General features: G+C 31.6%; 3 protein-coding genes across 5 annotated transcripts; 2 read left to right on the top strand and 1 right to left on the bottom strand.

Moving 5' to 3' along the window:
• Window positions 1–1,071: 1,071 nt before the first annotated feature.
• Window positions 1,072–13,973, bottom strand: LOC136987637 (protein-lysine N-methyltransferase EEF2KMT). 3 transcript variants are annotated; one of them, XM_067285385.1, is made up of 8 exons: window positions 13,925–13,973; window positions 12,245–12,361; window positions 12,028–12,126; window positions 9,238–9,315; window positions 8,669–8,724; window positions 4,758–5,089; window positions 1,560–1,700; window positions 1,072–1,216 (listed from the first exon to the last, which is right to left on the bottom strand). In XM_067285385.1, exons 2-8 carry the CDS (start codon window positions 12,251–12,253, stop codon window positions 1,116–1,118), a joined length of 816 nt encoding a protein of 271 aa, XP_067141486.1. In that variant the 5' UTR covers window positions 12,254–12,361; window positions 13,925–13,973; the 3' UTR covers window positions 1,072–1,115. The 3 variants fall into 3 exon arrangements, with proteins under 3 accessions (XP_067141486.1, XP_067141487.1, XP_067141485.1); XM_067285386.1 differs by lacking the exon at window positions 13,925–13,973 and adding an exon at window positions 12,483–12,594; XM_067285384.1 differs by lacking the exon at window positions 13,925–13,973 and adding an exon at window positions 13,731–13,908 and having other exon boundaries at window positions 1,075–1,216.
• A 2,110-nt stretch (window positions 13,974–16,083) lies between these two features.
• Window positions 16,084–20,911, top strand: LOC136987677 (uncharacterized). The gene is made up of 2 exons (XM_067285428.1): window positions 16,084–18,259; window positions 20,787–20,911. Exons 1-2 carry the CDS (start codon window positions 16,084–16,086, stop codon window positions 20,909–20,911), a joined length of 2,301 nt encoding a protein of 766 aa, XP_067141529.1.
• A 1,773-nt stretch (window positions 20,912–22,684) lies between these two features.
• On the top strand, window positions 22,685–24,502 carry LOC136987676 (uncharacterized). The gene has a single exon (XM_067285426.1). The coding sequence runs from the start codon at window positions 22,685–22,687 to the stop codon at window positions 24,500–24,502; it is 1,818 nt and encodes a 605-aa protein (XP_067141527.1).
• Window positions 24,503–26,707: the final 2,205 nt, after the last annotated feature.

Genomic DNA, 26,707 nt, shown 5'->3' with positions numbered 1-26,707 from the left:
CCTCCAGTAATTCAGAAAGGAGATAGTTTTAACATGTGTATTGATGTATATGGATCATCTTTACTTGGTTTAAAGTACAGTAAAATGAAAACTAATAATTACAAAAATATATCTGTATTTTTTAGTAATTATGATTGAATATAAATATAGTTAAGATTTTGTATTTCTCGTTTTAAATGGTTATTGGAGGATTCACTAAAAATTCAGAAAAATGTACAAAATTATTTAACATTTTAAATGAATACAATTTTGCAAAAGCATTCAAACCATTAGCTGTAATTAAATATAAATAGCTTACTTAATAATAGAAAAATCTCTAAAAAAATTGCTAAATTTAATATTCTGTTTCAAATTCTAAAATGTGTGATATGCAAATTAATTACAAAATTTTAGAAGATAATTTTTGATCTATTTTTAATTTTTGTTTTATTTCTGGAGTTAAGTGTAATTTAATTTCTTTCGTTGAAAACTCAAATACTGTTATTTTTTTTCCACTTGATCTATTTTCAATGATATTTTTAGAATAAATAACATAATTTGACATATTAATCAATTTCCTATACCAAGAATGCATAAGTATTATTTTACCACTCATTAAACCATTATATTACCCAATGGCAGCTGTGCTTCATAAATTTTTCAAGTACACCCTTGAAATTTAATATCAATTTAATTTTTTATTCTTCAATGTTAATCAATAAGCTGATCAAATTTAAATCTATTTTTAATTATTTTGATCTGCAGATGCACTTTTTCAAAATGTGTTTTCATTTCTTTTTTTTTTAAATTCAATTAATATTAAATATATTTATTTTTTTGCTTTAAAAATAAAATTTAATTAAATCAATATTTATTTATTTATTTATTTATTTCATTTTATTACAATTTAATATAATTATAAATTTTTAAAATATTTCTATCGTCAGTGTATAATATTTTTCCAAAATTCAAAATATCTTAAATAATTTTCATTCGTATCAATAGTAACAATAACTATATACAAAATTAATTATTATTTATATTAAATATAAACATAATTACATTTAATAATAAATAATACAAAATAATATCTGAAAATATAAGAATTTTTTATATTAGAGAACAATTTTTACTAATTAAAAGTATATTTTATAAACATGAATAGGAGCTTCCTCGGTATATACAAAATGTTGTTCCCTCGGATTTGCTTCTTTAATATAATGAAGACCCGCTTCTTCTGAAATAAAAAAACAAATTAACAAAATTAGAAAACAATACATTAATAAATAAACAAATAATAGTATGTTTTGATATAAATTAATTTATCCTTAATTACCGTATTTTCCGGCGTATAAGACAGCCCTGACTTTTACAGTTAAAATATAGAGTTTGGGATATACTCGCCCTATAAGACGACCCCCGACTTTTGAGAAGATTTTCCTGGGTTAAAAAGTCATCTTATACACCGGAAAATATAGTAATTAAAAGATCAATTTTTAATTTTTTGTAGAATGAAATCTAAAATGTGTTCAAAGAAAACATTAAAAAATTTCCATACATAACACAGAAATCGTACTTACTTGTTTTATGTAGAAATAATGTTAAAGTTGTTTTATTTCTTTCAGTCATAGATAAATACGCTTTTCTATTTTTTGAGCATTTTAAAAATATACATAATACATGAATCAAATCGTCAAATATATCAGGATCGTATGTTATATCTGGAATTAAGTATATTTTTTTTAGATTAAAAATAATTTGATTTAGACATTAAATATTGAAATAATCTACATCATTCTTGTATGTTGATTTTCATTAAAAATTTTAAATTGTATTGAAATTTTAACAATTTTAAAAAATTCAGTTGTTTACATTTTCTCTATAGCATTCAATATCTTCTCGGGAAAACAATTATTTTTGTAAGAAGTAATTGTTAAAGTTTCAACTAACTTTTAAAATCTATTCCTTACGCAGCTAGCAAAAAGATTAATAATCTGAGACAGTATAGAAAATACAAAAACACTTACAGAAATACTTAAGAATATACATGTACAGGATGTCTGAAAAGTTACTGTGTAGTAAGAAATTTATAATAATAGTAACAAGTGCATCTCAAAAAACATAATTATCAATAAAATGTCAAAAAAAGCCATGGTAATATAGTTCTAGATGTAATGTTGCAGATGGAAGGTTCAAATGTGACTTAGGATGAATCAAACATTGTTAAAACGATACACTTTGGAGCCTGCTATGAACATGGAAAAAATAGAAAAATATAAAAGTAAAATCAAAGACCATTGCCTGAATGCCAGGGATGCAAAAGCTTTACCTTCAGCCTGGAAATACATCATTGAAAAAAAATTGGGACATAAAAGCGAGATTGAGGCCGAAGTTTTAAACATGAAAACGTGTATGTCGGACGTTCAGCGCCGCTTTCTTGTAAGCCTAGAAGTTTGACAATGGTGTTTGGAAAGTCAGTGGAATCATGCTCGACATTCCAAACACCATTGTCAAACTTCTAGGCTTACAAGAAAGCGGCGCTGAACGTCTGACGTACATGTTTTCGCGTTTAAAACTTCAGCCTCAACCTTGCTAAAAACCCTTGATTTATGTATCCCCTGGAATCAACATTATTCTTTTTATTTTAATTTATTTTATTTATAATTTTTATTTTTGTTAAATTTTATATCTTGTCCATTATTTATTTATTTACTTCATTCACCTTCAATTCTGTATTTTAAAATATTAAGTTTAAATGTAAAATTCGAAAATTCAAGTGTTCTATTTTTATAATGATTATATTTTAGTTCCAAGCCTGAAGATGGCCTATAAAAATAAATACAATTGTTAATGACATTATACGCACAGCATTGTATATGAGACCTGTAAGTTGTATGTCCCACATTTCATTTTGTGGTAGATGGTGTTACTACTTGCTCACAGATGGACCAGAACAGAAATCTTACAGTTTTTGGAAGACTTCTTTGTTGATTTTATAACATCCCATGGAATCCGACCTGCTAGGTTTCTGGATCTCATCCCTGGATTTTGGGGCTTCCGGGGGACATTTCCAGCATTTGCTGTAGGAGAAAGTGCAATATTGTATGTAAAACTTCACTTTTATTAAAATTAAAACACAGTAACTTTTCACATACCCTGTAGACTTAAAACTTCCTTTATAAGTATATGAATTCATAATATGTTTAAATACAAGAGACTATAACTTTATATTCTTTTGGTTTATCTTATAAAACAAAATCTATAATAGAAGAATTTGTATTTGTACAAGACTGTAGAATAGAGAATATAAATGAACTGAAAACACTCTCGTGACATCCAAAGATAAATAAAGAAAAAACAAAAATAACAAATACAAACACTATATATTTATACGATCAGTTAAAAGAAATAATCATGAAATAAAATTAGTTAATTCATTATATATATAACCTGCCTAAAATAAATACAAGATAATCAGAAAAAAGACACAGAAAACAAAAGAAGAATTCAACTTTGCTGGATTGCATTTAGAAAAATAATCATCATCATCAAAAATAACAATCCAATAAGTTTAAAGAGAAAAAAAATATAAAAATTGCATTCTTCGTGTATTAGTTTATGAAAGAGAGACATGGAGCTTGACTCGCTATAAAATGAAAATCATACATTGATGAATAGAAAAAAGCAAGTTGAGAATAATACTCAAAGACAAAAAACCATTTAATGGGTGAGATTAAAGATAGAAGTCATAAACACGACAGAATTGTTATACTGAATTTTTATATAAAAAATACAAAACTTTCCTTGATTTACTCAGTTTACCATAGAATAAAGGTTTTTATTATTATTATTTTTATTTTTCCATACTAATTTGTCTCTATGCACTTGTTATCATTATACTTATATTAGTTTAAGTTTATTTAACATTATATTCCAAAATATGTTTTCCATTTTAAATATGTAATGTTCCTTTTTTTAAAACTGAATTGTTCTTTACCTGAAAATGACATTAATAAAAGTGTTGAAAGTGCTTGTGTTAATAAAAAGTGTTTTAATGCCAACAGGCAGTAGTTTTTTTTTAGTATTTTAATGGAAATTTCAATACTTTTATATAAAAAAAATATACTTTAGCACTCATAGCTCATACAACAATATATATATACATCTTAATATGAAGCAAAGTGATGTAAACAATGCAAAGCAATCTGCTGTAATAAGTGATACAATATACTGTACTATATCTAATTTATCAGGGATATATTTGATAATGTATAATTACATTCTAGGAACTGGAATTAAATTTTTAAAATTGATATTTATTAAGCATAAAGGATAAAAATACCAAATATCAGTGTCTAGTCAATATCCATTCATCTATCAACCAAATTTCATTTTTGATATAACTTATAATATTGAGTAGTAAATTCTTAATTTTTAATATGCTTTTTAAACAATACTTCTATCTAAAAATATACTTTTTTCCTTACGTGATAACTTCATTTGATTTAAATTAATGGTTATTCATTACAGATCATTTTATTCATTCATTGAATATAAAATTTCATTATTTTAAGTATTACTAGTTTTCTTTTCTTGATGTTTTGATAGATATGAGCTTCTTATAAATGTTAATAAAATATATATCTAAAAGCAATTTTGTTAAATTTTACTGAAAAATAACTTGATATATATTTTTAAAATAGCTGTTAATTTGAAATTTTTATATATCACTCATCTTTAACAGAATGCAATAAAATAATCAAATTTATTTTTCTTACCTGATCCAAGTATAATATCTGGGTTATATTTATTAATCTCTCCACAAGTAGCACTTTTCCATTCCATTGGCAGTACAGTTAGATTACTAACTTCTGGCTTGTTTACATCATTGCCATCATCAAAATTTGCAAAATTATTAAACTTCTCTTTCTGTTTTTGGATGACGTTCAATTTATTATATTCGGAATGATAAAAGTTTAAATCGATATTCTTTTTTAATATTCTTAGAACATCTTGACTGTTATCACTAAAGATGTATTTCGAAAATTTAACTAACTGACAAAGTGCAATGCCTAATAATCCTAGACCAGAACCCAATTCTAGAATTGTTCTGAAATAATAATAATATAAATACTGTAAATAAAACATTATAATTATTATTAAAAAGTAGAAAAATTAATTACAGAAATATTTTACTGAATTAAAATTTAAGTAAAATTTGTCATGTAGATAAATTACTGATTAAGTTCGATTTTCAACACTTTTAATAAGAGTTAACATTCTCATTTAAAAACAACTTCATTGAAAAATTATTAACAAAGTAAAACCTTTTTTATATCCCTGTACAAACAGATTTAGACGAAACTAACATTTTCGACCATTATCGTGGTCTTCATCAGGCTATTGACAAGTATAAATTCAAAACTGGAATTCAAACATGTTTAAAATTATTTTAAACACATTTAAATCTGTTTGTACTGAGATATAAAAAAGGTTTTTACTGTGTTGATTTATCCTTTCCAAGGATTGTGCAAGAAGTTGTTTTAAAAAATTATTTTCATTAACTGAGGTTTTTTATGGAAAAAGATATCTAACTTAAAAGTTTGATGTTTTCAGGAATTCTCAAAAAACTGTGCTTTTTGCATTGTGTTTGTTATGAAATGTGTAAAGTATAAATGGTAAATATGCTTAAGTAAAGTGCTTATTACAGTAATGGGAATATCCGTGTCTATAAAATCCTATTCAACATGCATAACAAAAAGAGATCTAAGTGTACTTAGATGCCTTTTTCTACAGGACTCCTCAATTATAATTAATTCTTCAAGCTTTAAATTACAACAAATTTAAAAATAAAAATTAAAAATCTTTCATTAAAGTAATCTCTGCACACAAAGCTAGAACTAATTTAAAATCATAATCACAAAAAACCTTTCACACGTTTCTAGCAAACAAATTAGTGAGCACAAACGTTTTCGGCCGTTTTAAAAGGCCTTCTTCAGGTGCACTGAGGACGGTTGGAAAGTCGGATAGCAAATGTTTTCGTGACGTCATTGTTTACGAGGGGTTTCCTCTTACAAGTGACGTCTTAGCAGAGAAGGTTTAAACAAAATTGACCATGGAAAATATTTTAAGATTAGCCAAGCTGCGTGAACTATTGTCGAAGATATGCGAATTGTGAAAGGCGGAAAAAAGGAAAAAAGGAAATAGAAAGAAAAAGGGAAAAAGAAACCTGATAAATTTAGAAACTGCACGAGAGAACGAAACGGACAAGGAGAGGGTGGACCGGCCTATTTAATTAAGGGGGTTATCGAGGAGTGACCGCCAGGCAGGGGAGAGCGAATCTGCATCCCTGCTGTTAATGCAGTTTCCTTTGAGGGACTCAGTAAAGATTTCTATAGCTTCGATTGTTCTAAGTTTGCTAGAGTCAAGAATAGGAACAGTAATCCTAGCATCTTCCCATTCGGCCGTTATACTGGGTTCGCTTGCAAACTGGGCTAGGGTGGAATTAAATTTTTTGTTGCGCGCGTCGTACCTATGCTCAGCTATCCTTTTGGTAAGCGATCTGTTGGTTGAGTCTATGTAGGTTAATTTATTGCTTGGCTTAACTCTATTGTCCACCAGCAAAACAGAGTAAACCCCTGGAATCCTGGCTTCGCTGCATTTATCCTTGTTATTTGTTAGAAGCTTATAAATCGTAGGGCTGCGCTTGTACGTAAGACCAACTTTGGCTTTTTTGGATAAGATTTTATACGCTTGGCTCAACCTAGGGTCGAAATCAACAACAAATCGCTTACTTCGCAGGTTACGAGGACTGGAACTAACAGCTTTGTTAACAACGAGATCATGCATTCTCTGGGCCAGCACATCTATAAATTTACCGTTGTAACCATGGGCTACTGCGATGCGTTTGATGTGCTGGATTTCACGAAACGCGTCATTAATGTTAGAGCAATGGGTATAGGCCCTACGGATCAGGGCCCTGTAGGCGGAAATTTTATAGGTAAAGGGGTCGTTCGAGGTTGAGGGGATGATGAAAGGTTGAAGATTAGGCTTATGGAATACACTAGTGGTTATACAACCGCGGTCTAGGAAAATACTGAGGTCAAGGAAATGGGCCAACTTATCTTCCTGCTGATCAAGCTTTAACTTAAGCCCAAACAGATTGTTATTAACAGTCTGCAGCAGCTTACCAACGTCCGGTTCGGATCTCCAAATAATAAGAATATCATCAACATACCGCGTGTAGAGTACAATGTCTGCATTGAAGGTTTGTAGGACATCACTATCTAATTTTCTAACCACTAACTCACAGAGGTCTCCAGACAGGGGGCTACTCATTGGGACCCCTCTTCTTTGTAGGTAGATTCGCTGGTTGAAGGTGAAAAAGGAGTTGTAGCATACTAGGTGGGCCAGCTCCAAAATCTGCTTGTGGTGCTTAGGTCTGGGTAGAACTGCTTGGAAGAGGAAGTCTTTAAGGGCACAGAAGCATGGCTCCAATTTAATGGACGGATACATAGCTTCATAGTCCAACACTGTGATAAATTCTTGCCCGGTTAAAGCAATGCCTTGTAATTTAGAGACGAGTTCACCCGCGTTTGAAACGGTGCGGTTGTATTCTTTCAAATTAGCTCTCACCAACACCAAAATTCAGAAAATAGAAAAATTTTACTGTAAACTAATGTTTTCATTTGACAAACATCTTCAGGTTTAATTCCACAGAATAGTTAAATTAAGCATTTAAAATTCTCAGAATGTTTCAAAATGAGCTAAATGTTTAATTTAATTCTGAATATAATTTAAATTTATTTATTTATTTTAATAAACATTAGGAAATGTCTTTCTGACAAACAATTTCCTCCCTCATTAACAATAAAAAACCCAAAACATAAGAATTTAAGAATAATACAAAACACGTTTAAATTGACATTTAAAACATAAAATCTTGGTATTAAAAGTGTTCAAAACTGTATACATTATTTAGTATAGAATAAAAATAAGAATGGTGAGATAGAGTCTAGAAGAGGGGTGCAAAAATAGATGATGTACAACATTATGACGAGTGGGTACTCTCTCAAATGGAACCAGGAAAGCCAAATATTTCCATTAAATCTGAACATGTCTGTCATATATGGATGAAAATGTTATTTTACAGTAAAAGTTTTCTATTTTGCTGGATTTTGGTGTTAGTGAGTGTTATCTTTGAATATCTATCCAGTGTTTTGAAGATTGTATTCTCTAATTCAAACATATTTCAATTTCAATTATAAATTTAATTTAATTTATTACATAAAGATTCTAATATTTATTATTTTACTTAAAGAATGTTTTTGTTTAATTTTTAAAAATGACAACATTTTATTAAATTTTGTTTTAAAAAATTTGTATGTTTGAATTTATCTTTTTAAAATTAAAAATATTTTCAAAATTAAATAGAATTAAAATCACATCTTTCAATATAATTTATATTTTATATTATACTTTGAGACACCACGAAGTGTTGATACTAGACACTTCATGATATTCATATTGGCATTTGAGACAATTGGTTTATACACTGTAAAGTACAGTACATCAGAAAATAAAGTGGATATGAAAAAGTCCAGTGTCTAGTATAAAAACTGGTGTCTCAAAATATAATTTAAAGAAGGACATAGTTTCAATACAGTGAAAATAATTCATATTCACTTACTTTTCCTTTAATAATGCAGCATTTTCAATTCCCCAATCTACTAAAAATTTTGAAGCCTGTTATAATAAATTATTGGTTATAATAATAAGACATTTGCTCAATAAATAAAATTATTTGTGGAAATAATTTGATTAAATTTAAATAACGGATCTCAAAGTTTCCCAGAGAACAGAGTTTAATCTATGGTCTAGCTTTCAATCAAGATAGTTCTCAAGATCTGCAAGAATGAAGCCAGAGTTTATTCTACACTTTTATGTATTTTTTGCGAATTATAGACCGAAAAGCGGATGTCACGCCAATTATTTTACTGATACAAGAGAAACGTTCACATAAAGAGGCGTTAAAAGAACATTATTTTAATGTTCTTTAACGCCTCTTCATGTGAATGTTTCTCTTGTATCAGAAAAGGAGTATATTTTTATATACTTAAGATGCATTTTATAATAAAACACACAAAAGTATAAGAATAAGTTCTGTTCTGTGTGAAACTTTGGTATTGGAAAAATTTGTCCATAATTTAAATTTATAACATTTGCATTTGAATATTAAGAAAAATATTATATATTCACCTCCCAAACAATTAAACCAGTAGTGGAATGATTCACAATATTTTGTGTTGCTTCTAATGTCACTGTCAGCTGAGGATTCTACTTAAAATGAATACAGAAAATAATATAAACATATCAAAAGTAATTTAATTATTATTATAAATAAATGATTAGTAAGTTATATTATTTTAAATTATAAACATGTAATCATTTATATTTTTACAGTAATTCACAAATTTCTTTACTTATGAGAATTATTAAAATTAAACATTTTTCTAATTTTATAACTTTTTAAATAAAAATGCAATTTTATTAGTTTAATATAGAATTCATCAACATTCTACTTAACTAAAAATACATAATATTTTGTATAAAAAAAATCCAGCGATGAGCCATAAGATTTTTATTTTAAAACATTTTTCCCTAAGGTAAAATTTTTACATTAGAGAAAAATGTTTTATATCAATTTATTTGACTGTGATTTGTAAATAATGCTTTATCGGAAAATAATACTTGTAAAAATACTTGTCATTCTTTTGTATTCATTGTTCTGCCCAATGACAAAAGTTCAAACAATTTTGAAAGACATCGCTGTGGAGTTCTTGGTGCAATAAAACATGGTAAGGATGAAATGTGCGGTTTAAGAACAAAATATGTGCTGTTTCAACTTTTTCTGCAACTGTAAAACATAGACTACCGTTTTCAATTAATTCAGTACTTTAGATAACTTGAAACAGTGTCGTATTTCTATTGTTGTTTTTAACACATGATGCAGTGTAATCCAGCAACCACCTGGCTTCTGTTCATCTTTATTTCAGTTAATACGCATATACATTCTGTGTTTCGGGCCTAATATGCCCCTCTTCATATACAAGAAACCTCATACAGTTTAAAGAATTCAAGATAAAGAAAGGTATGCCTGTAAGATGATCAATTTGTGTATCTTTTTTGTAAAGTATATTAAGTAAAATAATCAATTCGAATACCTTTTTAAAGTATATTATGTGTAATAGTTTAAATGTATTGTATGCAACAATCTATTATTTTTAACAATTTTAGTTGACTGAAGAGGGCATATTAGGCCCAAAACGCAGAATGTATACACGTATCAACTGAAATAAAGATGAAAAGAAGCCAGGTGGTTGCTGGATTACACTGCATCGTGTATTAGAAACAAATAATTCAATACTACTAAAACAACATCTACAAACAGTGCCTAGAAACCAAACTCTTATCTTCAAATGTTTATGACTTGTGACAATTACATTTCTTGAAAAAAATGTTTTAGATAAGAGTTTATTAGTTTTTTTTATAAAGAACTAGCTGACCCGGCCACGCGTTGTTGTGGCTCAAAATATATCTATTATAAATGTGTAACACTTCTCCCGTGGGGGGAATTTCAAAAAATCCCTTTTTAGTGTATATTCTGTTGACGTCACCTATTAAAACGCAATTAAAAACGCAAAAAACCGCATGTAAAACAGTATAAATAGAAGCCGAGTTCTTCACAGTAAGCCTTAATCCTGTCCCTTTCCTCGCTGGGGAATATCGAAAAATCCCTTTTTAGTGTATATTCTGTTGACGTCACCTATTAAAACGCAATTAAAAACGCAAAAAACCGCATGTAAAACAGTATAAATAGAAGCCGAGTTCTTCACAGTAAGCCTTAATCCTGTCCCTTTCCTCGCTGGGGAATATCGAAAAATCCCTTTTTAGTGTATATTCTGTTGACGTCACCTATTAAAACGCAATTAAAAACGCAAAAAACCGCATGTAAAACAGTATAAATAGAAGCCGAGTTCTTCACAGTAAGCCTTAATCCTGTCCCTTTCCTCGCTGGGGAATATCGAAAAATCCCTTTTTAGTGTATATTCTGTTGACGTCACCTATTAAAACGCAATTAAAAACGCAAAAAACCGCATGTAAAATAGTATAAATAGAAGCCGAGTTCTTCACGGTAAGCCTTAATCCCTTCCATCTCCCCCCCGTAGGGAGAATTTCGACATGTATATTATATAAAAACACGTGCATATTCGAATGCAACGTTGTGTCAAAATTTCAAAGGAATCGGTAGGAACAAACAAACGTTGTATTTTATTTATATAGATAGGTAGAAAATGATCTGCTTAGGTCCATTCTCACAGAAAAGCATAATGCCTCACAAAAAAGCAAACTTAGGTCGTCTGAAGTTAGCGCCATCTGTTGGACATAAAAGCCTTAATCCATATATAAATATATTTTTGAAAGGGGGGAAATGGTGATCTTCACATATGCCACAAACCTTCGCGGGAATGTATTAAACAACTTCCCAAAGTTTCATGGCAATCGGATAAATGGTGTGGTAATGCATAAAGGACAAACACACACACACACACACACACACACAGACATACATTCGTTTTTATATATATAGATTAGAATATGCAATAAAAATTAGAGTTCCCATTTAAAAAAATGAAGTTGGCCTCATTTTCACTAACTGGTAGTGCCATCTTGCATCCATCTTGACACCAAACAAATTTGATCTGAAACATTTTTTGTAGAATGCATATTTTTCAGGATATTTCTTGATAACATTATAAATAGACCATCCTCGATATGAATGTGTACAGTATATTTATTCTGATAACATCATAACACAAATATTAAGAAACATTCAAGAAGTCAAGTGGCTCCTTGAACATATATTAACATTTTGGTCTTGTAAATATTATGAATATGTTATTTTGAAATTAATTTTTTAAAATTATAATTAAATAAAAAAATATATATATTATTTCATTAAATTCATTTCTGTAAACAGGTACATACTATTATATAACTTTGATAGAATGTTTGTTTTTCTCCAGTTAATGTATCAGCGTATGCAAGATATAAATTTTCAGAAAATTCAAAACCAGTTTCTTCTATCTAAAAATAAATTATTATTATTATTATTATTATATATTCTATAATAAAAAATTGAAAATTATGATGCTTTATAATAATTACTTAAATAAGGAAAAAACAACGTAAATTGAAAATACACCTTTTGCATTAGACATTTCAAATATTTTCTTGAATACGAACGTGACGGAGGATATTTCACTGCTAACGGATGAAATACAGTTGCAGATAAAAGAGAATCTTGAGTTTTCTCATCTAACTGCCATTTAAATAAAATAAAATTATATTTTATAATAAATATAAAAATATAGTTTGTAAATTCAATTGCTTTTTCTGGAATCAAAAATATACTTATTAAAATAGAAACACTTTTGACCCACTTTAAGTTATCTTCAGTTTTACTTAAACTTCAAAAATGAAAAAACTACATCATCATATTCTAAACTGATAATATAGTATAATCCACTTATTTTAATCAGAGATTAATATTAGTTCTATAGTGTTATCAGCTGTGGCACACCCAGGGGGGTGGTAAAAGGGGCTTGGGACCCCGAAAGAAAAAGGATAAGAAACACTAGTATATTTTCCAAAAATCTTTTCCTAATTAAAATTCATTTTTTTATTTATATTGTGTCAGGTGTTCTATTTCTATATTACTTATAAATTAGTGGTCACATAAGGTGGAAATTTTACTGGGTTTTCATTAAACATTTTTTTATCTGTCCAACTTGGCTCCCACAAGATTAAATCTTGAATGTGACACTGGTTATCAGAATTAACAGATCCTAAAATATATAAGTTAAAATCCTTTCCTTATTGTAATCAGATTCTTAAGTTACAGTTATCATTTTTTTTAGGTAAATTGTAATGGCGCATTTTTTTATGCAGCACTTGAAAAGCGCTTTACAGCTAATCCTCTGAAACCCGTTTCTATATGGCCAACGCTGCTCATGACATCATTTCGCTACACTTTCGCTGCATAAAAAAATGCGCCCAATTTTTAAGCTGTATTTTTGCACTATAAACAACAGGTGGCAGATATTTAACCAGGAATTTAAATATTGTTGCATCCTATAACAGCATTATATATATGGGTTAAAGTCTACCTAGGTAGTCCCAATGGCGCGCTTCCAACTGTTCGTGCTCCCGATGGACTGGGAGCCGCCGAGTGTTTAACGTCACTAATTATTGATTCACCTTAGTTCTTGAACAAAAGAAAAAAGAAAACGGCTGATAAAAATATACTTAATCTAACCTAACCTAACCTAACCTAAGTACCACCATTGGGACTACCTAGGTAGAATTTAACCTAAAATATGAGTATTTTACTAACAAATTACTGCAAAAAAATTACTGCACATTAAAATAGTAATAATTATAAATCTTCCAAATCTTTTTTAATTGTTTAACATCTCTTTATAATGTCAGATTCAATGAAATCAGAATTTCCACTAACTAGTTTTATTGCCTTGCTTCTCTTAATGTTATCAGTTGATTATTGCTATAAATAATTCCAAAAGGGATACATTAGATGGATTATACTGTATTTTCAACAAATAAAACTGTTCTATAAGCAATATTAAAGCATTTAGTGATAATTATTATAAATCTGGTGGACTAAAACTTACCGAAAATGTAAGTAATTTGATTAAATTTTTGAGGGATGACATGCAGAGATAATGCTGAGTAATTCGTGAAAATAAAATTTCGCTAGACATATTATCAAAGGATATTTATTTTGTAAATCAATGCAATGTTGGTTAAGTTTTTTTTTATACCGTATTCTTATGATTACAAGGAAATCATTCTCTGGAAGCAATACCTTCTACACGTGTCGAAACGATAACAATCCGAAACGCCCTCTGCTTCTGCCACTTTCTTAAAAATTTACATTTTGACTTAAATATTTCTATTTTATTATATAAATAGAAATTTACGTACTTTATAAATTAATCGTGTGTATTTTTATTTTATTATTTATATATATTTTTAAAATATATAATATTTCTAAAATTACAGAGGTAGGCCGGATGGCCGAGCGGTCAAGGTAACAGCCTACCGCTCTGGGATACCCGGGATCGAATCCGAACGGGTTGGATAATCCCCAGGAATTTTTCGGGGGTGGTCCGTTCGGATATGTCGAGCCCCGTCCCTCACCACCCGGTCGCCCCATTGTGGGCCTGGCCGAACCCATAATGAACCTTCTAAAAGAGGCCCTCTTAGTGCCCACAGGGCGGAAAAAGTTAAAAAAAAAAAAATTACAGAGGTTGCAGCCAAAGTTTTCATCTCTAAAACGTTAACGCGCCGCCATCTTGTAAGTCTAGAAGTTAGACAATGGCGTTTGGAACGTCGAACATGATTCCACTGACCATTGCCAAACTTCTAGGCTTACCGGAAAGCGGCGCCGAACGCCCGACGTACACGTTTCGCGTTGAAAACGTCGGCCGCAACCTCTTTATTAAATAGATCACAATTGATGCATTATGTACTTTTTTTACGAAGATTAGTTTATCCTAATAGACTTGATGATATTTCTGTTTACTTGGAGAGAACATAAACTTTCACGATTTGTACATGAAATACTAAATATCATTTACAATAGCCATTCCAAAGTGTTATTGAATATCGACGAAATAAAACTAACAAGAGAAAAATTAAAATTATTTAGCCAAGTAATAATAGCAAAAGGTGCTTCTTCGACAAATTGTTGGGGGTTCATACATTAAACGGCACGTCCTATTTGTCGACCAAAAAACATCAAAGGATGGCATTCGCTGGTCGTAAACGTACTGTACATTGTTTGAAATTTCAATCAGTGGTTACATCCGATGGTATGATTGCTAATTTATTTGGACCAATAGAAGGAAGACGTCACGACAGTGGAATGTTAAGAGAATCTAATTTGTTAGAGAATTTGGCTGCAATTCCTTGTTCCGATAACAAGATTCAATTTGTTTTATATGGTGATTCTGGTTATCCTTTGCGTCAACACCTCATTACACCATTTCGAGGATCTAGTTTAACACCCGAGCAACAATTCAATTCGAAGATGAGTTCAGTAAAAGAGTGTGTGGAATGGGTATTTGTAAAAATGATTAAAATATTTGCTTTTCTAGATTCAAAAAAAAAAAAAAAAATTGAAATTGTTTCTTCAGCCTGTTGGTAAACTTTATATATTGAAATGAACTCACTCAGCAATATGTAAATCAGAAACAACCAAACACCTTATGTTGCCGAGAAAAAATTTAATAACGTAGCAAACGTTTTCAGCCAAACCTGTTGGCCATCATCAGGCTAAGCATACTCGAATGCAAACAAAATCGAACAAAAATTTAAATACAAATAAACTAACGGATGAAATATACATATAATAAAAATAAATAACAAAGAAATATAAAAATATGTACAGGTTAAATAAATAAATATTAAGCCATTACATAATAATAAATTATATGAAATTCCAATAAATGCAAGATATGCAATGAAAACAAAATCAAGGCATTAAATTAAGAGCTCTCAAATCTTTTAATTAAATACTTCCAGGCTGAAGGCAATACCTGCATAATACCTGCATTAATGCCAGGGATGCTGAAGGGTTGCCTTCAGCCTGGAAGTATTTAATTAAAAGATTTGAGAGCTCTTAATTTAATGCCTTGATTTTGTTTTCATTGCATATCTTGCATTTATTGGAATTTCATATAATTTATTATTATGTAATGGCTTAATATTTATTTATTTAACCTATACATATTTTTATATTTCTTTGTTATTTATTTTTATTATATGTATATTTCATCCGTTATTTTATTTGTATTTAAATTTTTGTTCGATTTTGTTTGCATTCGAATATGCTTAGCCTGATGATGGCCAACAGGTTTGGCTGAAAACGTTTGCTACGTTATTAAATTTTTTCTCGGCAACATAAGGTGTTTGATTGTTTCTGATTTACATATTGCTGAGTGAGTTCATTTCAATATTAATATGGCGGCACCGGTGGAATATTACAAGAAATATAGGAAGATCGCGTTAAGACTTGTCAAGGCAGAATGCAAGTTTGAATTTTTGAAAGAATGTTTGAAAAGCAGGGTATTTCCGATGCCGATATTTAGGATCAGCATCCCCAAGGAATGTGCTTCATTGAAATTCAAGTTTTGTCTAATGTGCCTTCGTAAATCCATTAGAATGGCAAGGAACAAAAAGTATGGCATCTTGCATGAGCTCATCACTCTAGAGAATATTATATACAATGAAGATCCTGAAATGTTGGTAGAAATTAACCGAGGCATAGTTAAGTTAACGGATACGGTACATATGAATTTAAAGAATAAGTACATTAAGAAAATGAAATGGATCCTTAAAAAACAACCATCAAGAGTAGCTAAGGGTAATCCTTCGACATTCATATTATGGGACCAGGTAGAAGTCCCGGTTAAGATCAGGGAATTTCTAAAATGGGAACAGAACTTTGTCCCTGAAAGTTCAAAATCTTGGGAAACGTCAATTCAAGAAATAGAAAGAGGTATATCTGGGCTAGATTCTTTAGAAAAAGAAGATCTCCGATGGAAAACTGTCATTAAAGACCAGACGGCTTGGAAAAAAGGATGTGATGCCAGTAAATACATCAAACTTACTAAATGTTGGCTTAGAGAAAACGATTTGGTCACTACTAGAGCAGACAAGAGCAAAGCATTAGTCATCATGAAAAGACAAACGTATAATAACGCTTTGGAGGAATATATTCAGAAAACCGAATGCGAGCAGGTTGACGAAAAGATTATCGATAGCGTCGACAGAAGAGTTAAGAAGCTTGAAAAAGCTAAACTCACTAATTTATTACCTTTCCTCAAAAATTGTCGGAATCCTAGGCCAGGTATGCCGAGATTATTTGCGTTTGCCAAAACCCATAAAGAGGGCAAGGAAGTAAGACCCATAGTTGAAAGATGCAGAGGACCAACCTTTTTTCTTGAAAAGAGATTAAATAAGTTTCTCACCTCTCAACTCAAAAATAACATATATGTGGCACAGGATCCTAGGGATGTGGTTAATGAGATACAGGATCTAATTTTAATGGAGGAGGAGGTTGGAACTGTAATGGACTACGAGAGCTTATACCCCTCTATAAAAATTGAGTCATGCAAAGTAGCGCTTTTAGATTTCATGCATAGCAAGAGCCCAGATTTGGCAAATTACAGTAGTGATTTGATAGAGCTAGCTAACCTTGTCTGCTATGAATCTTTTTTCGCCTTTAATGGCCGTCAATACAAACAAAAAAAAAGAGGAGTCCCTATGGGAAGTCCTATGTCAGAATTGTTGTGTGAACTTGTATTGAGAAGGTTGGAAAAAAGTGTTCTTTGTGGCTTCATGAATGACATTGTATATTTTAAAAGGTACGTGGACGATGTCCTGGTAATATGGAAGAATGACCAAAAAGTCGAGGAATTTATTAATAAGATCAACAACAACGATGACGGCCTCAAGCTAAAGATTGAACAGACGTGTTCCTCACGGATACATTTTTTAGACATTGACATTGAATTCAAAGAAGGACATTTCATCACTAAAGTGTATGTAAAACCGACGCATAGCCCTCTTTACATTCCGTCGCGTTCTAATGATCCTTACCAATACAAAATGGCTGCTTTCCGTGCTCTCATTCACAGGGCTTATCTCTATTGCAGTAGTGTGGTTGATAGACAAAAAGAAATCTACAGAATATCACATATCGCTAGAACTCTAGGGTACAGGGCGGATACGATTACAGCACTAATCAAAAACTACAAGATTAACAAAACAAAAGCTCAGAGAGGTGATTTCGGCAAATTCACAAAGTTCACGTATGACAGAAAGAAAGAAGCTATCATGAAGGAAATCTCTGCCCGCAAAAATTCTAAATTGATTTTCAAGAGAGCTCCCAACCTGTACAAGTTATTAAAAAACGACAAAGACAACATTGATAAAGAAAGAATGGCTGGAGTGTACAAAATTCCTTATGAAAACCAAGAACTAGGCATTTATAAAAACTACATTGGGGTCACTAATAGAAACCTAGGGATTAGATTAAAGGAACACAGGTACAACATCAGCAAAAGATCTAACGCCACAGTTCTATCTCAGATGGCGCAGGTTGAAGGCTCGATAGTCAAATGGGGCGAAGCAGGCATTATTAGACCTGTACATTCACCGACTTTAGCATATAGCGCCGAGAAAATTGAAATATTTAAGAGCAGATTGCATAATACCTGCATTAATGCCAGGGATGCTGAAGGGTTGCCTTCAGCCTGGAAGTATTTAATTAAAAGATTTGAGAGCTCTTAATTTAATGCCTTGATTTTGTTTTCATTGCATATCTTGCATTTATTGGAATTTCATATAATTTATTATTATGTAATGGCTTAATATTTATTTATTTAACCTATACATATTTTTATATTTCTTTGTTATTTATTATTATTTTTTATTATATGTATATTTCATCCGTTATTTTATTTGTATTTATATTTTTATATTTCTTTGTTATTTATTTTTATTATATGTATATTTCATCCGTTAGTTTATTTGTATTTAAATTTTTGTTCGATTTTGTTTGCATTCGAATATGCTTAGCCTGATGATGGCCAACAGGTTTGGCTGAAAACGTTTGCTACGTTATTAAATTTTTTCTCGGCAACATAAGGTGTTTGGTTGTTTCTGATAAACTATATAATTGGTGCACTACTTACTAACTGTCACACTTCCTTAAAATAATTTAAAAATAGGGTAGGTCTATATCTGGGAGGCAAGATGACCGTCTACTACCAAAAAGTAGATACTTGTCATAATACTGTAGAAGTAAATTTGTCCTTTCACGGCATCTTCTACCATTGCCAGCGTAATACGTTTGTAAATTTTCAGATATATTTTTCCAAGCAACTTTCGAATTTTCATCCTCATTCACAGCCACTACTTCCCTCAACAAAAGTATGTCGTGACAACAGGAAAAACACATTGGAATCTTCCTATTGTATCTTACTGCAGGAAACACGACGCTAATTAAAGTCAAAAATAATTATTTAGTATTATTAAATATCCTCTATTTTAAAATAGTTTAATTTGTTTATTCACCTTCGATGGTAACATTTGTCGTTCTTAAAAGTTTCCGCCATTTTTGAACAATATTTCATGAAGCGAATTTTCGTTGAAGTTCTGTTACTGATTTAAAAGGCTTTGTTTATATTTAATTACTCCAGTAATTTGAGAATATAATTATAATCCCATGAGTCATTGCTCGACGTGAACGTCTGGCGCAACGTGTTTCGCTCAAGTTGAAACGTCAAACGTGTACTTCTACTTGCCGTACAAGTTTAAAGTTTTGAATTTCGGTCGCAACCTCTCTATTCATTATAATTTTTTAAAACTCCATCCTATAGACACTAAGAGGCCCTTTTTAGCAAGCCTATTATGGGTTAGGTGGCTTCAGCCAGGCCCACAATGGGGTGGCCGACATATCTGGATGGACCACCCCCCCGAAAAATTCTTAGAGATTTTTCGACCCGTCTGGATTCGATCCCGGGTCCCTCAAGCGGTGCACCTTGACCGCTCGGCCATCCGGCCATCAATCATTCAGTCCTGTAAAGCGACAACTGAGAATGTGCGCCATCAAGTGATCAACATAATGATTCGCGTCGAAAAAGGTACATGTAATAGTGGTCACATTAAACCCTTCATTCATGTAAATCAAGTGTTCAATAAGGCTACTATTACGCGTGGCCTTAAGTGCCATGCCATCCGTCCTACTTCAAGATCTATAAACACAAGTTCTAGACACGATACTGTGATGCATCGCGGCAATCGCCATATTGAGTCTTTTGGGGTGTGTACGGTGTTTTTAGAGCGAATCTGGTTGGTTGTTTCTTTCGATCTCAATTAGTTAATTACTTATTTATATATTTTAAAGATGGTTTCGTGTTTAGCACCGAATTGTAAAAATTCGATAGCCAAGTGTATAAAATGGTTTCGTTTTCCCTCTAACAGACCCAGGAGAGTGATGATTTAAGAGTTAATAAATAATAATAATAAATATAGTTTATTATTGTGAAGATTTCTGCTGTGTGAGATTTGTAATATAATAAATGTTTTAACAATTAATTACTTGCTTAGAAGACTACAGAAAATTATTTTCCTCTTCTAGTTGACATTTTCTTTTATCAGGAACAACAGCCATACAAGATTGCTTGAATGTATTCAATAAGAAAAATTCAACTGGAATTTAGTGTATATCTTATACTTATTATTGCTTTTATAAATACATATTTTGATACAAATAATGCTATTTGCTGCATATAAGTTAAATTCAATCTCTTTGTGTTAACAATATCTTCTACTTTTATATAGTATATATCTAGTCAAATATAGTCTATGATCCTCACTGAATGAACTCTCTTAAGAAATGAATGGTTCTGCCTCTTACCAGTGAGGGCACTAAGAACACTTTTCAAGAGTTGGCTATCTGGTCTTTAGTCTGTGGGCTGGATCGGGTTGTGAGGGGAGGAACTAGACATATCTGGACAGACCGTTATCAAAAAATTCCTGGGATTGTTTGCCCAGATTTGATCCCAGTTCCTAAAATTGTAGGCTGATGTCAACTGCTTTGGCCATCCGGTCGGCATTATCACTGATTATTCTTCAGAAAATATTTTAAAATGCAGACAAAGCAGGATTGCTTTTGTGCTGTAAGGATGAGTCATGTTCTGGTATCAAAATAGCAAAAGAACAACTAACAATTCTGTTAAGCACAAGTATGAGTGGAGATTGCAAGAAACTCCTGAATTGAAAAAATTGTCAAACCAAGACATTACAGGAATATATAGACATTACAAAATTTAAAATTGAATGAAAATCAAACAGGAGATGGTGAGAAATAACAGTGACTCGGTCATGTTTTCTGTCACCATTTAGTCCTTTCTGTTTGATTTGAAATGTTGCAACAAAACAAAAAAGCGCTTGTTTCTTAACAATTCTGCATCACATACAGACCTTCGGCCAGTAGAGGATCCGGAAGAACCCAAAGAGATCTAACTCAAAAATTTAAAATATTTGAATAATTATAAGTACTTTTTTATTAACATGTGCAAGATGATTGTATTACAGATGATCAAATAAATGATATTTTTTTTTCCTACTCTCACTCAGACTCTATTTAACTGTAAGACACACACACCTTTATGCTGAGAACTATAAATTTAAATTTAATCATAAAAAAACAAACGTTTTCGGCCACTCCACTGGCCATCATCAGGTTAACTATATTCGAATACTATTTCGAACAACCCGTTCAAAATTGAAATAGATTACAATAGAACTCACGCGCTCAACTACGTAAACCAAATGTAATATAAATAACATAGAAAAATAAATAAAACAAAATAAATAAAATAAAACATGCCAATGGTACATGTAAACATAGCAATATCTATATATCTATAGGCAATCATTTGCGCCTAGTTAATGTGTTCTTGCGACTTTTTTAATTAGAAACTTCCAAGCTGATGGTAAAATGGTCGCATCTTTGTAATTTAAGCACTTTTTGGTTAAGCTGGACTTATAAATTTCACATTTTTCGGTTGTCGCTGCAAGTGTCGGCGAATGGACAGGTGTTATGATTTTGGCTTCTTCCCATTTAACAACGGATCCCTCCGTCTGCGCCATTTTTGCTAACGTTGTTGTGCATTTACTTTTCGTCACATCATATCTGTGCTCCTTAAGTCTTTTAGTTAGGCTTCTCGTCGTAACCCCGATGTATTCTTTCTCTATCCCTAGTTGGTCGTTGCTGTACGGTATCGAGTACACCCCCGGCTGCTCACTCCGTTTAATTTCTTCCTTGTCGTTTCTTAGTAATTTATATATCGAGGGAGCTCTTTTGTACACAATATTGCTGTTCCTGTGGCTCGCAATACACTCCATAACAGAGGATAGACGTTTATTATACGTGAATTTCGTGAGGCCGTTTGTAAGATCTCGTTTTTTCTTGTTTTTCTTAGGATTCTTGTACGCTGCAATCAAACGTTCAACTGTTCTTGGACCATATCCCAGCATTTTGGCCACTTGCCTGATTCTCTCCAGTTCCCGCATCGTATCCATTATGTTAGAGCAATATTGAAACGCTCTTCTAATTAACGCTCTAAATGCTGAGAGTTTATAGGTAATAGGATCATTGGATGTTGACGGTATATATAGCGGGTCGTGTGTAGGCTTTATATAAACTTTCGTGTTTATTGCTCCGTTCTTAAATGTAATACCAATGTCCAAAAAATGTAATTCGTCGCCACTAAGTTGCTCCAAGTTTAGCCGTAGGCCATGATCGTTGGAATTCATGGCATTTAAGAATTGGTGTATCCTTGCGTGGTTCTTCCATATGACAAGCACATCATCCACATATCTTCTGTACAAGATTATGTCTTCCTTGAAGTTGATCAGTGTGATGCGCTCCATTCTTCTTACCACCAATTCACACAGCAGACCAGACATTGGGCTGCCCATCGGGACACCTTTTAACTGCTTATAGATTTTACTCTCGAACACGAACAATAATGGAAACTGGCGAGGCATGATAGCTGAAATTGAAAGGGGACTCCTAGGTATGGATGAGATCGAAAAAGAGTATTTTAGATGGAAAGCGGCGTTCAGAAGTGAGAAATGTGCAGGGAAACGTAATGAAGGGACAGATGTTAAAAGCGCGAAGAAATGGTTGACGGACAATAGTTTGGTAATCACCAGAGCGGATAAAAGCAAGCATTTGGTGGTAATGAAAAAGCAACGCTATGTGGAGGCACTAGAAGAGTATATAAGAAAAACGGAATGCGAAAGGGTAGAACATGACATAGTAAGAAAAATTGAAGGAAAAGTTAAAAGGTTGGAGAGATCTCCTTTAACATCAATCTTCCCTTTCCTGAAAGGTGCACACGTCACGAACCCAGGAGTACCCAGGTTGTTTGGTTTCGCGAAGACCCATAAAACCAACAAAGAAATTAGACCTGTGGTGGAGAAATGTAAGGGCCCCACGTATAAACTGGAGAAACGTATGCATTCGTATTTGTCGGAGTTGATTGGGGATTACCAATTTGTTACAAAGAGCCCGATGAGTGTAGTAAAGGATTTGCAGGAGTTAGCCTTAATGGATAACGAAGTTGGGTCGGTAATGGACTTCGAGAGTATGTATCCGTCAATCAAACCATCCTCATGTTTTGATGCACTAATGGAATTGTTATATGGCTTGCATCCGACGGCGGCAGCGTACCGTAAGGACCTGGAGATGATGGCAGATCTGGTATGCGGGCAATCGTTTTTCGTGTTCGAGAGTAAAATCTATAAGCAGTTAAAAGGTGTCCCGATGGGCAGCCCAATGTCTGGTCTGCTGTGTGAATTGGTGGTAAGAAGAATGGAGCGCATCACACTGATCAACTTCAAGGAAGACATAATCTTGTACAGAAGATATGTGGATGATGTGCTTGTCATATGGAAGAACCACGCAAGGATACACCAATTCTTAAATGCCATGAATTCCAACGATCATGGCCTACGGCTAAACTTGGAGCAACTTAGTGGCGACGAATTACATTTTTTGGACATTGGTATTACATTTAAGAACGGAGCAATAAACACGAAAGTTTATATAAAGCCTACACACGACCCGCTATATATACCGTCAACATCCAATGATCCTATTACCTATAAACTCTCAGCATTTAGAGCGTTAATTAGAAGAGCGTTTCAATATTGCTCTAACATAATGGATACGATGCGGGAACTGGAGAGAATCAGGCAAGTGGCCAAAATGCTGGGATATGGTCCAAGAACAGTTGAACGTTTGATTGCAGCGTACAAGAATCCTAAGAAAAACAAGAAAAAACGAGATCTTACAAACGGCCTCACGAAATTCACGTATAATAAACGTCTATCCTCTGTTATGGAGTGTATTGCGAGCCACAGGAACAGCAATATTGTGTACAAAAGAGCTCCCTCGATATATAAATTACTAAGAAACGACAAGGAAGAAATTAAACGGAGTGAGCAGCCGGGGGTGTACTCGATACCGTACAGCAACGACCAACTAGGGATAGAGAAAGAATACATCGGGGTTACGACGAGAAGCCTAACTAAAAGACTTAAGGAGCACAGATATGATGTGACGAAAAGTAAATGCACAACAACGTTAGCAAAAATGGCGCAGACGGAGGGATCCGTTGTTAAATGGGAAGAAGCCAAAATCATAACACCTGTCCATTCGCCGACACTTGCAGCGACAACCGAAAAATGTGAAATTTATAAGTCCAGCTTAACCAAAAAGTGCTTAAATTACAAAGATGCGACCATTTTACCATCAGCTTGGAAGTTTCTAATTAAAAAAGTCGCAAGAACACATTAACTAGGCGCAAATGATTGCCTATAGATATATAGATATTGCTATGTTTACATGTACCATTGGCATGTTTTATTTTATTTATTTTGTTTTATTTATTTTTCTATGTTATTTATATTACATTTGGTTTACGTAGTTGAGCGCGTGAGTTCTATTGTAATCTATTTCAATTTTGAACGGGTTGTTCGAAATAGTATTCGAATATAGTTAACCTGATGATGGCCAGTGGAGTGGCCGAAAACGTTTGTTTTTTTATGATTAAATTTAAATTTATAGTTCTCAGCATAAAGGTGTGTGTGTCTTACAGTTAAATGATATTTGCCATCAAAAATGTTTTAAAGCAATGTTTTGAATTTCGAGCAAATTAATTTTTTCTTTATTTCAATGGGATGCTTAAATAATTAAATAAAAATTTATTGATGTAATTATTTGTCTTCAAGCTTTGCTCCCCTGGAAAATTTTCTGCAGATGTCCATGTCTGTCCATATTGGTTAGTGGAGTTTCAGAGATAAATAATAGCTTCTAAAAGTTACATGACTCGCAACTTTTTGATGTTTTTGCAGCAAGATCAAAAGCAGGTAGCTTCATCACATGATTTTGCTCAACTGTGCCCACGATGCCTGCACCCTAAAGTGAAATTTTTCCTCTGGATTGTCAAAAGCTATTATTATTTGGATATGCATTGCACCTGCAGTAAAACTAATTAGGGGAACTTGTTTCAATTTTTAGGGGAAATTTCAGGTATGTTTAGAGAGTTTTCACAACAGAAGGCTAGCAAAACTGCTTTTAGCATGTTCATATCAGTTACTGCTACCAAATCTCGCTCAATTAGAACTGTTGAGTTTGCTGAATGCAGCCATTATTTTAGATTACATTATTATACATTACAAATTCTCTGGTAAAACTCATCCAGTAATTGATCCTTCAACAATATGAAATCTGTTCAGTCGTAATTAAATTATTAAAGATTTAATAATAGTAAAATTCAGATTTGCGTGTGAACCATAAAAAAAATTACCACATTCTATTTGTGAAATATAAAAAATTTAATATGAGTAATATGTAATGACGTGAATTAGAGAGTTGTTGATAAAACATATAATCTAGTTTTGATATTTTTATAACTTTGTTAATGTTCTAATTATTTTCATACATAGATCCTGTTACTACATTTTGTATAATTTTTACGTTCTAGATCTAGCATCTTTCAAAATTGACAGTTGCCTTCTACACTGTAATTTTCTGAGTTATTATGTAAAGTATTAAAATTACTGGAAATTTATCAGTTCTTCAGATAAAAATTCGTAATATCAATTAAAACATGGATTAGCATACAGAAAATGGAAGAGAACTACAATGGTGATAGCAGATAAATGTCGTGCATACATTTTTACATTTTTACAGATGCTCTTAGTAGGTTTAGGGTAAAGGAAAAGCTTTTGGATTTCATAATTGCAAGTGAAAATTGTTAGATAACCATCACTTGTTTCTTAACTGAGTTAAACATAAATAACACATGGATTGTTTGCAAAAAATTAGAATAAGAAGTAATTGAAATCATAGCATGTCTCCAAATTGTAATGCATACTTACAACTTGGAAACAATTATCCTTGTTTTTTATAAGAAAAATTTTTAAATGCAAAATTCTTATTTCAAACCTAATGTATTTCTTTCAAAAACAAAACTTTATCAACAGTTATACTTAAAAAATAAAATTAAAAATACCTGAAATAGTATATTAGTCTGTATAATTTTAATGCATTTTTGTTATAAATCCTCTAAAAAAACCAAAATAAAATATCTTACGTACTAGTATTTTTTAAAAATATACCGTATTTTACGGACTATAAGACACATTTTTTTCTTCGAAAAATTGCCTCCAAAATTCAGGTGCGTCTTATAGTCCGTAGCATCTTATATGTATTTTATATGTATTAAAAAAAAAAAAAAATGCTTAAAAATTAAAGTGCGTCTTATAGTCTGTAGCGTCTTATAGTCCGTAAAATACGGTAATTATAAAAGTCAAGTAAATTAGCCAAATTATCAACAACTTCTATATTTTTTGTCTAATTTTCATTATATTAATTAATTAATTTGGATGACAATTTATGTAACACATTATTAATTGTAGTAGAGATGTTAATTATCTTAGTTTTCAAAAATATTTCAATAAAGAGATATTCTAATTGGAGATTTCTATTTGTCAACTT

Source organism: Centruroides vittatus, unplaced genomic scaffold (genome assembly GCF_030686945.1).
Source record: "Centruroides vittatus isolate TY-2023 unplaced genomic scaffold, ASM3068694v2 scaffold_2569, whole genome shotgun sequence".
Taxonomy (NCBI): domain Eukaryota; kingdom Metazoa; phylum Arthropoda; class Arachnida; order Scorpiones; family Buthidae; genus Centruroides; species Centruroides vittatus.
The sequence above is the reverse complement of the archived record's forward strand: the minus strand, read 5'-3'. Positions and strand labels throughout refer to the sequence as shown.

What these genes read in the sequence shown, in the direction of transcription:
- LOC136987637 (XM_067285384.1), bottom strand. Translation starts at nt 13,820, where the DNA reads ATGTCTAGCGAAATTTTATTTTCACGAATTACTCAGCATTATCTCTGC. An exon ending in CTGGTTTAATTGTTTGGGAG is followed by an intron (nt 8,725 to 9,237) that starts GTGAATATATAA and finishes TTATTATAACAG; the next exon opens with GCTTCAAAATTTTTAGTAGA. An exon ending in AGATATTATACTTGGATCAG is followed by an intron (nt 1,701 to 4,757) that starts GTAAGAAAAATA and finishes ACTTAATTCCAG; the next exon opens with ATATAACATACGATCCTGAT.
- LOC136987677 (XM_067285428.1), top strand. Translation starts at nt 16,084, where the DNA reads ATGGCGGCACCGGTGGAATATTACAAGAAATATAGGAAGATCGCGTTA. An exon ending in AGTCAAATGGGGCGAAGCAG is followed by an intron (nt 18,260 to 20,786) that starts GCATTATTAGAC and finishes TTTAAAATGCAG; the next exon opens with ACAAAGCAGGATTGCTTTTG.
- LOC136987676 (XM_067285426.1), top strand. Translation starts at nt 22,685, where the DNA reads ATGATAGCTGAAATTGAAAGGGGACTCCTAGGTATGGATGAGATCGAA.